Consider the following 11,143-nt stretch of genomic DNA (forward strand, 5'->3'; position numbering starts at 1 on the left):
TTTCAGAGTTGCTGTCTATCATGTCAAGGAAGGCATGGTGACAGAATAGGTAGTACAGAAGAGACAGCCCTCTGCCATCACTTGTGGCAAATTCTATTGGTCCAAGAATCACAGGTGGACCCTGATCCATTGTAGGAGTGGACTGCACACAGGGAGGAATACTGAGAATCATGAGGAGCCATCTGAAGGTAGGCTCCCCAGATAGCTTACTAGAGTGTTGACTTTGGAATATTTTGTTGTAATAGTCCCAGATGGTATATGTTGGAGATTACCCGTGTGCCAACGGAGACAGGAAGACACAAGAAAGATGTCAGTTTTTATGTATTTTATGAAAGAATTTTTCTGTATTTCTCAGCCCTACATCTGTTTCTTCACTTTCTTCTTTATAACAGTAAATCAATCCTGTATAATAAAGCAACCTCTGGAGGCATCACCATCCCTGACCTCAAGCTCTACTATAGAGCTATAGTAAAAAAAACAGCTTGGTGCTGGCATAAAAACCAACATACAGACCAATGGAATCAAATTGAAGACCCGAACATTAATCCACACACATATGAACACCTGATTTTTGACAAAGAAGCCCAAACTATACAATGGAAAAAAGAAAGTATCTTCAATAAATGGTGCTGGCATAACTGGATGTCAATATGTAAAGATTACAAATAGATCCATATCTGTCACCATGCACAAAACTCAAGTACTATTGTTTTCTATCACATTTATACAAATATACTACACATTTTCTACCTTCTTCAAAATTCAAGACTGTTATTTAACCTGGTCAAGTTTATATAAATCCATTTTGTTGTAACTGCTATCAACTATCAAATTGTGACATTAAATTGCACTACCCACTATCTTTTTTATTGGGGTGGGGTATTTTGAGACAGGGGTTTCTGGGACTTGCTCTGTAGACCAGGCTGGCCTTGAACTCACAGAGAGCTGCCTACCTCTGCTTCCCAAGTGCTGGGATTAAAGGCGTACACCATCATTGCCCCATCTAATATCTTAATAGATGCTTTTTACCATTAGAGGTAACATTGTGGGTTGAACCATATGACATTCTGTACTTATATCAAAAAAGAAACCACTTGAATATAGTTTTACATAAGCCTTGTTTATATGCCTTTTTTTTTTAGCATCTGATGGTACAATTGTTTTTATTTGCTTTTACCTAATATTTAGGAAGTTACAGATTATTTTCACATGTCCTTTGATCTTTTGAATTTTCTCCAAATTTCCCACACACAGTCTGCTTACTTAGACCAGGAAAAATAAAAGTATTTAAGAACTGAACAGGCGTGAAAGCACATGCCTTAAATCCTAGCACTTGGTTGGGGAGGCAGAGGCAGGCAGATCTTTTTGAATCTGACGTCTGCCTGGTCTACTTAGTGAGTTCCAGGACGGCCAGGACTACATAGAGACTGTCTCAAACAAACAAAAAGCAGATTATGGACATGTTCACAGGATAGGGAATAAGTAACTGATGGAATCTAAAATTCTTCTAAGGTAGCGAATTAATAGTCACCATTTCCTCCCATTCTCTTCTGGTGTGATGTTGCCAGTCTCCATCATAGGTAGTTGTTTCTCCACCCTCCTGCTCCTGGCCTGCCGAATGTGCTGAAAACACTGTATGAAGTCCCGCTCTTAAGCTTTAAGGGACTGTCAAGCTTACCTTTACTGCCTGAGACCCACTGCCCCACTTCACTGAGGACACTCAGGCTTACTGAAGAACCAAGATGTCTGTCCGACACACCAGCTCGCACCAGTCGTGAGGCATGACTGAAACCATGCTGAATCCAGCTCAGCTTCACTCCCAGCTGACGCTGTGTAAGTCAAACTAGATGAGACAGCAAAGTAACCAGCCAACTTACATAAAATAAACCATCACGTAAGCCATTAAACTTGGGGTGGCTTCTTTTACAACAGTCAACACAACTGTGCTTTTGTCTGCTAAGAAATAGGGACATTTGGGGGAAAGTACAACTTTATAATACTTTTATTTTGAATAGACACAATCTTTTAGCTAAAAAATCTACAACTATTGACAGAGCACATATTTTGTGAAAGGCATTATGCTAAGCACTTGGTGTATGTCATGTCATTCAGTCTCCAAAACTCTAAAGTACAATTGTCCTTACCTTTCTTATGTCACAAACCAATGACCATCAGAACTTGATTCAAACCTATCTGACTCTGGAGGATATTTTGGTCCTTTATCCTGTCTTCTCACATTAAAAGAAATTCTAAGAATTGGCCAGTCAAGTCATATTTTGCGGGATACAACTTTAACAGTTCAACTTAGTAAATCATGTCACATCAAAGTATAATTTAGGCCCGGAAATACAGCTCAGGGATAGAGCTAACATGCCTAACATGTGCAAGGGCCTGGGCTAATACAGCTACAAAAATAATTACAGATTTTCATTAGAAAGTTTGACTACAAACCAAGAATAATGTACTACTCAAAACACAAAACAAAAACCAAAGATGGCACTATAAAGCCACCCTCTATATATTCACTGTCCTAAACACAGACCATGACATGAGTGAAAACAACATGGACAGGGCTGAGGCGGAGGGTCTTCCGAGCCCTGGTCTGGACAGCAGCAGCAGCTCCGTTTGTTGCTACAGACTCATCAGTGCACAAGAACTACATCCCTAAGAAATGGTTAGGCTTTTTTTTTTTTCTTTTCGAGACAGGGTTTCTGTGTAGCTTTGGAGTCTTTCTTGGAACTCACTCTGTAGCCCAGGCTGGCCTTGAACTCAGAGATCCACCTACCTCTGCCTCCCGAGTGCTGGGATTAAAGGCGTGTGCCACCAACGCCAGACTAGGCTTTTAAACTAAATCTACAGGGCTTCTTTTTCCCTTTCTGAAGTACTGGGGATTGAACTGGGCCTCCTGTATGCTGGGCCCAAGTGCTCTAGCACTGAGCTATAGCCCCGGCCCTAATTCTTTTCTAAGGTGAGGTTTTGGTACACAAGAAGTACAGCTATTCTGACAATACCTTTGAAACAAATGTCATAGAACATTTAAGCACAGAACAGCAACACCATGGCTTGACAAAACTGCTTACACGTGTGAAAATGGAGCTGCAATATCCTAAAGAGATATTTAATTACTCTCAATACAATTTAGAATGTCAAATATTTAGGGTGTGTACACTCGAAATGGGACACAAACTAGTCAAAATATACTTTAAAAATGTTTAAACCAAGATCAACATACCCAGTACAACTGTTTAACATACCCACATGTACTTTACAAAAGAAAAAAGGAGAAGGGAGAATTTGTTCATAATTAAAACTTTATTGAAAAACTGACACCAAAATAGGAGATCACTGTTGTATACTTTATAAAATCAAACACAGTTACATTGTCTTGGTAGAGTCACTGAACTTGATAAGGCTTTCTGTGAAAAACACAAACTCAGGAACTTGTTTAGGTGATTAGTGTTGCTTTCTTCTAAATGAACAGCCTGTAAAGGAATCAAGAGAGTACATTAAACACCATACTCTATCTCTGGTATGATTTTAGTGGCAAAAAGTACTTTTAAGTTAAAAAAAAAAGTTTTAGAAATCAGATTAATTAGACATAGGAATGTTAGGTTTCAGGCAGAAAACTTAAGTTTCTGAATATTATGATTAATAGAAATTTGCTATAATAAATGTTGCATGTGAGTTTATTCTGACATGATCACAATGGTGCCTTGTTTTCAAATACCATGAAATCTATTTAAGACCATAAACCTGATTCTATCAGTTCACACTGTTTTGAAGATCCTCTTATTCCCCTATTCAACAGTCTCCCTCCTACAAAGTTAACTTTGACTAGAGTTCCTCTCACATGCCAGAACTCTGCCACAGATGCACTTTGACATCATCTGTTAACATATCCATACAACTTCCAAGATCAAGGCATAAGTTTCAGCAACCCTGCATATTAACAACACTATTAGTCTTATGTCTTTTTGATTTTTTTCAGACAGGTTATTATAGCTCTGGCTGTCCTGGAACTCACTCTGTAGACCAGGCTGAACTCATAGAGATCTACCTACCTCTGCTCCCACGCCCCCATACTGGGATTAAAAGTGTGTATCATCCCACCCCACCCACCTTTTGTTTTTGTTTTTTTGTTTTTTGAGACAGGGTGTCTCTGTGTAGCTTTGGTGCCTTTCCTGGAATTCACTCTGTAGCCCAGGCTGGCCTCAAACGCAGAGATCTGCCTGCTTCTGCCTCTGTGTGCTAGGATAAAAGCTGTGCGCCACCACCTCCCAGCCACCCTACTCTTACACACCTTATGTTGACTTTGGACTCTGATCTCATCCAGTCACACCAAATAGATCTTGGATTTATTGCCAATTCATTTGTAACTCTTTCAGTGAAAATGTGGAATTCACAGCTCCCCAGAATATCACAAGCAAATTTCAAGTATTGTGGAGTTGTAAATTTGAATATATTATTATGAAAAGCTATGTACACAATTATTTTTACTTACTGCATTAAAGTGAAGAAAAAAGATTAGATTTTTAAATTAGGCATTAAATAGTTGTCCACTTGAGGTATTTGTTCCTAACCAAGCAATGACTTAAAAATCCCTTTTATGTACCAAATATATAAGAAACAATTTTAGCCGGGCGTGGTGGCGCACGCCTTTAATCCCAGCACTCGGGAGGCAGAGGCAGGCGGATCTTTGTGAGTTCGAGGCCAGCCTGGGCTACCAAGTGAGCTCCAGGAAAGGCGCAAAGCTACACAGAGAAACCCTGTCTCGAAAAAAACCAAAACCAAAAAAAAAAAAAGAAACAATTTTAAAACCTCATGATTAAAGACAAACAAACAAACAAAAAACCACCCCTGTCCAACAGTGTAGGCAGTTACACCTGCTTCCACTCTGACTTGTTTCTAACTTACTCCAAGTTAAGCACAAGTATTCCAAAGTATCCAAAACAGCTGCAGTGTCACAAGCATAAACTCGGCTACTTGAGCAGGGGACTCTTTAAAGAGCCCACAAGAAAAACATTTGAAGTCTTATTACTGGGTTAGAAAACGCCAAATCCTATCTATACCTTCTGTGAGCCTGGCTTTTCCTCCTGTGGGCTGGCACAACACTGTTGAACAACCTACGCAGAGAACCACTGTCTGAGCATGGCTGAAAACTGTAGTAATCTTGTAGCAACCTAAAAGGAGGAGGGGAACAATAAGAAGTTTGCAAAGTAGATGAAAACAGCACTGGCTCATCCCATTTCCTGTCACGATGTAAATGCATGTTGCTTATATAATAAGTGATGTTTTTTACACACTTGCTGTAAACTTTGGTCCCTGCTACAACAGCAAGCCACACACCTAACAAAGTATTCTAGAAGCCACTTACGTTTTTTTTTTAAAGGTGACATTTTATTAAACTTAGTATTTATGAAACATTAACATTTCAGCATGTAATAGACATGTCTGTCATCTTTTTCATGTTATGTCTTCAGAGTTTAGTGTGTTACACTTAAAGACCGTCCCTCGTTTCACCGGTCACATTTTAAGCACTAAACAGCCACATATGGATAATGGCCAACATATCAGACAGCACAATTTGAGACTTAAGACTCAACATACTTTCACTGCACCGTTAAAAATGGAAAATTCATCACCTTAATGAACAGCTTAAAGACTTAAGTCAAACGTATCTCCCATATGTTTCGACTAGTACGTTTATTTAAAATGTCCCTTGTGACCATTCTGTAATCTCATTTCTATTCAACTATTTCTATTCATTTCTATTCCTGTCTTACTAAAGCTTCGATCTTTTCAGAAATTTCCTTTAGGACCAGAATTTGACAATTTACCTGGACATTTCACATCCATGAAGTAAGAATTTGGGCTCTGAACCAGCCGTTTCTTCTTATGTTTTTTCTTTTCCTCTTCCAAGGAAGGGTGTAATAGATCTCTAGCCAGCTGAGTAAGGAAGCATATTGTTACTGCTGGAGTCAAAGCACATTGCTGGCGGATTTAACCGCACGACGACCGCAAAGCAGGAGCAACAGGCACACTCGGCAGGGGGAGCACTTGGATGTGACTTTTAAAAATGGGACCACTTCCACCCAAACTTTGCGTTCGCCGAGTCCTTGTCCTGGGACTTCACGGCGGTCGAGGCGCATATGGTAGACAACCCCCTTTCTTCTTCGATCGGCTGGAAAGCCAGCAAAGCTAAGTAAGAACGAGCCTCTGGCCCAGGCCTCGCGGAGGAAGTACCGCAGCCGATTAGCGCGAGGCCGGGATGATCTCAGCCCCGGGGCTCCACATCGGGTGGCCGGCACAGGCTACCGCGTGCCGTCCGGCCCGCCCGCCCGCCGGGGGTGCAATGAACGTGCCAGCAGCTCCGAGGACTGTTACGTTAGCAAGCAGAAAGCCGAAGCCCACCGCAGGCTGGGAGCTGCTCCCCACCCGCCGCCCACTCGCTCGCGCTCCGGCCCAGACAGGGCCACGCCACGCCACGCCGCCCGGGCAAGCCCGGACAAGCCCGCCGCGCCCCAGCCCGCACCACGAGCCGCGGCGATGGGCAGGAGGCGCCGCGGGCTCAGCCGCCGGATGGGCAGAAAGTCCGAAAGAAAGCGAGCCTGAGCCCCAAGGCAAACACTCACGGGCATGGTGACGGCTCCGCCAGCACCGGCGCTCCAGATCGCAGGGGTGAGGTGCTCGCTAGCGAGCGCTCAGCTACAACTTCCGGGATAGAGGCGGCGGGGCGGAGTGGAGGGGAGATGCGGGCGGGGCGGCCGCTCTAGGCTCCCGTCTCGGTAGTGCGGCTCCGGCCCTGCAAGCGGGTCGGAGTCTACTGAAGATCGAAAAGGCTCCTGCGCTGAGCTCCGACTCCGCCCTGCACGCGGGCAGGCCTGGGAAGCCTCGGGGCCACTGGGCTATTGGGCCTTAGACATTAGGCTTTAGAGGGAAGCCAGACCTGAAGCTGCTGCCAGCCTGGCCTCTCCCTGTTCATTATGAGGGGCAGGGGGTGGGGGTGAGGGGACACACGGAACAATAATATCTGTTCTTCACTGTGTTAGAAATATGATGGGGGGGGCCGGGCAGGGCTCAGCGCTTAAGAGTGTTTACTGCTTCGGCAGAGGACCTAGGTTTGGTGTTTTGTATACACGCCAGGCAACTCACAACGGCCCCAAACTCCAGCTCCAGGGGAATATGCAGGTCTTTTTTAGTCTCTGATGGCGCTGCATGCATATGTGCACACACAGAAGAAGGAGGAGGAGGAGGAAGAAGAAAAGAAAGAGATTCACACATAATTAAATTTTAAAATATGATATTGGTGTTGGGGATATAGCTCAGTTAGTAGAGTGCTTGCCTTGCATGCACGATCCCCAACACCACTAAATAAATAAATGGTTATTAACTGCTAAGATCCCACTGAAAGACTGTGGAACAGGCTCATAGTGTGTGCACGCTCCTTCTAAGGAGTAGGCCTTGAGGTTCTGCACGGGATAGGCTTTACCTCAGGTTTGCTTTGCTCTGAAATAGTTTTTAAACAAAACCCATTTGCTGCTGTGTTTGGTGGCACCAGGAGGCCCCTGCCCTCTGAAGGTTACGCTGATTTCCCAGGGCCCACGGTGAGGAAGACAAGTTTGACTGATACTGTGAACCTGTGTGATCCAAACCTGGGAACCTGCCAGAGAGCTGAGGAGATGGTTTGCTCTGTAAAAGGCTTGCCTCAGAAGAAGAGGAGGCACTCCCTGCTGCACAGAGGAGGCAGGTCCCTGGGGCTCAATGGCCAGCTAGTCTAGCCTTAGGAGTTCCAACCCAGTAAGAGTCCCTGTCTCAAAAAACACGATAGATGGCACCTGAGAAAGAAACCTGAGGTGACCTCTGGCTTACACACACACACACACACACACACACACACACACACACACACACACACAAGCCAATTATAAGCTTCACTCTAAGAATGTCCTATTAACATCTCATATCGCCCTTTATTTCTTTTGGAAAAGAAGATGCATGTATAATATTCAATTTGCATAAAACAGAAGAAAATTAAAATAAGCACATGAGAGGCTGGCTACCTTAGTAGAGAGCTTTCGTAGTGGACAAGAATCCCTGGGTTCAATTTCCAGCACTGGATCGAACTAGGAGTGATGGGGCACACTTCTAATCCAGCATTTAGTGGGGTGGAGGCAGGAGGATCAGAAGTTCGAGATCATCCTCGGCTACATGAGACCCTCTGTAGAACAAATAAAATATGAATCAACACTAAATATTGTCATACAGATAATTATGTACATTATTATAGGTGTGTAGGCAAAATAATGGCCTTAAAGATTTCAATGTCCTAATCCCCATGGCCTGTGATTACCAGACAAGTGTAGTTAAGGTTGGTGGCTGTGGTTTGAATGAGATGTCCTCTCCATAGTCTCTGGCATTTGGGCCCTTGATCCCCAGCTGGTGCTGCTGTTTGGGTAGGTTTAGGAGGCGTGGCCTCGTTGTAGGAAGTATGTCATTGGAAGGCAGCTCTGAGGTGTTAAAAGACTTGCACCATTCCCAGTTTGCTCTGTCTCCTGCTTGCTCTCTCAGCTTGCTGCTCCAGTCACATGCCTGCCTGGTGCCACACATCCATACCATGATGGTGTTGGGTTCTTATTGTTCTGGAACCACAAACCCAAATAAACCTTTCCTCTCTGTCTTAATTAGGGTTTCTATTGCTGTGAAGAGACACCATGACCACAACAACACTATAAAGGAAAAACACTTAATTGAGGTGGCTTACATTTTCAGAGGTTTAGTCCGTTATCATCATGGTTTGACATGATGGTGTGCAGGTAGACATGCTGCTAGAGAAGGACCTAAGAGTCCTAAATCTTGACCAGCAGGCAACAGGAAGTGGTCTGAAACACTGGGTGTGGCTTGAGCAATATGAGACCTCAAAGCCCACCCTCACAGTGACACCCTTCCTCCAGCAAGGCCATACCTACTCCAACAAAGCCACACCTCTTAATAATGCCACTCCCTATGAGCTTATGGGGGCCAATTACACTCAAACCACCACACTTCTATAAGTTGCCTTTGCCATGATGCTTCACCACAACAATAGAAAAGTAATTAATGCAGTGGCTTTGTGGTGGTGGTGATTGGCAGTGGTTGTTTTGATTTTGATTTTTGGAGATAAGGTCTTGCTCCATAGCCCCAGATAACCTCAAACTCCTGATCCTATTGCCTTAGCCTCCAGAATGCTGGGGTGATAGGTGTATGCCAACACCACACCAGATATTGCTACTGACTTTGAAGATGGAGGAAGGGCACTCTGAGTCAAGGAATATGGCAAACTGTTGTAAAACAATCTTTGTACAGTGTAAATATGTATTACATTCATTGGCTAATAAAGAGATGGGCACGAGAGATTGGGTTTGAGAGCCAGACTAGAAGAATTCTGGGAGAAAAAGGGCAGAGTCAGAAGAGTCACCAGGAGATGCAGAGGGAGCAAGACATGCTGGAGGACAGGTAAAGCCATGAGTCACATGGCAGCACATAGATGAATAGAAATGGGTTAATTTAAGTTGTGAGAGCCAGTTAGTAATATGCCTGAGCTATTGGTCAAACATTTATAATTAATATTAAGTATCCATGTTGGTATTTGGGAAATGGTAGGTGGGCAAGAAAAGTCTACCTACAGGAGGACTTCACATACAGCAAACCACGGCAGTGAACCTCCAGAAAGAAACAGCATTCCTAATTCCTCTGGGTCAAACTTTTAAAATATAGAATTTTACGATAATACATTTAGGGTTTTTTTTGTTGTTGTTTTTGTTTGTTTTTTTGTTTGTTTGGTTTTTTTTTGTTTGTTTGTTTGTTTTTGAGACAGGGTTTCTCCGTGTAGCTTTGCGCCTTTCCTGGATCTCGCTCTGTAGACCAGGCTGGCCTTGAACTCACAGAGATCCACCTGGCTCTGCCTCCCGAGTGCTGGGATTAAAGGCATGCGCCACCCCCGCCATTTTTATTGTTTTAAACTACTGTATTTATGGTGATGCCTTACAGAAATAATACAGTAATGAAGACCTAGGAACCAATCTTGACTTTCACTGTTTCCCTTCCCCACTCATAGTTTTCACAACTAAACAGCATCTCATAGGTAGAGTTTGCTGTGAAATAATCCTTTTGTATACTGTAAAGATTTGTTACTCGCATTGGTTTAATGAAAAGCTGAAGCCGGGCGTTGGTGGCGCACGCCTTTAATCCCAGCACTCGGGAGGCAGAGCCAGGCGGATCTCTGTGAGTTCGAGGCCAGCCTGGGCTACCAAGTGAGCTCCAGGAAAGGCGCAAAGCTACACAGAGAAACCCTGTCTCAAAAAACCAAAAAAAAAAAAAAAAAGAAGAAGAAAAGCTGACAGGCCAGTAGCCAGGCAGGGAGGATAAGTGGGACAACCAAACTAAGGATGCTGGGATGAAGAAGGGTGGAGTCAGAGGAGATGCCAGCAGACACAGAGGAAGCAGGATGTGTAGAAAATGAGGTAACAAGCCATGAGCTACAAGGCAGAAGGTAGATAAGAAACATGGGCTAATTTAAATGTAAGAGTTAGCTAGTAACAAGCCTGAGCTATCGACCAATCGATCATTTGTAATTCATATTAAGTCTCCGTGTTGGTTATTTGGAAACTGGCAGGCAAGAAAGAAATGTTTTGGTTATATCAGGACTTAAACCGTGGGATGTGTGAATGGCTCAGTGAGTAAAGGTGCTTGTCACTAAGCTGAGTTTGATCACAGTAGTGGATCGAGAGCCCTGCATTCCACAAGCCGTCCTCTGACCTCAATAAACATGCAAGCAGTGTTGGCACACATGATAAGTAATTAAACAAAGTAAAAATGTTTTCAATTTCAGATTGTGAGGTGAGAGAAAGGATTAGGGTCTGCTAGGTGGTGGCAGCACACACCTTTAATCCCAGCAATCAGGAGGCTGAGGCAGGTGGATCTCTCTGTGAGTTCAAGGCCAGCCTGGTCTACAGAGAGAGCTCACGGACAGCCAGGGCTATACAGAGAAACTCTGTCTTGAACCCATCCCATCCCACCCCCCAAAAAATAGAGTTCTCTAAGAGGATAGAACTGAGAGAGAGGTGGGGGAAGAAGGAGAAGAGGAGGAGGAGAAAAGAGGAGAGTG

The 11,143-nt window shown here is 43.7% G+C and overlaps 1 protein-coding gene across 1 annotated transcript; it reads right to left on the reverse strand.

Moving 5' to 3' along the window:
• Positions 1-3,292: 3,292 nt before the first annotated feature.
• On the reverse strand, positions 3,293-6,740 carry Rps27l (ribosomal protein S27 like). Its single transcript, XM_028866122.2, has 4 exons — positions 6,633-6,740; positions 5,838-5,946; positions 5,070-5,180; positions 3,293-3,482 (listed from the first exon to the last, which is right to left on the reverse strand). The coding sequence occupies exons 1-4, from the start codon at positions 6,636-6,638 to the stop codon at positions 3,454-3,456; spliced, it is 255 nt and encodes an 84-aa protein (XP_028721955.1). The 5' UTR covers positions 6,639-6,740; the 3' UTR covers positions 3,293-3,453.
• Between the last annotated feature and the right edge of the window lie 4,403 nt (positions 6,741-11,143).

This window comes from Peromyscus leucopus, chromosome 7 (assembly GCF_004664715.2).
Source record: "Peromyscus leucopus breed LL Stock chromosome 7, UCI_PerLeu_2.1, whole genome shotgun sequence".
Classification (NCBI taxonomy): domain Eukaryota; kingdom Metazoa; phylum Chordata; class Mammalia; order Rodentia; family Cricetidae; genus Peromyscus; species Peromyscus leucopus.

Excerpts from the sequence above, each read along its gene's own strand:
- Rps27l (XM_028866122.2), bottom strand. Across the intron at positions 5,181-5,837 it reads CATGGATGTGAAATGTCCAG|GTTGCTACAAGATTACTACA; the intron begins GTAAATTGTCAA and ends TCCTCCTTTTAG. Across the intron at positions 3,483-5,069 it reads AAAAGCCAGGCTCACAGAAG|GCTGTTCATTTAGAAGAAAG; the intron begins GTATAGATAGGA and ends ATTCCTTTACAG.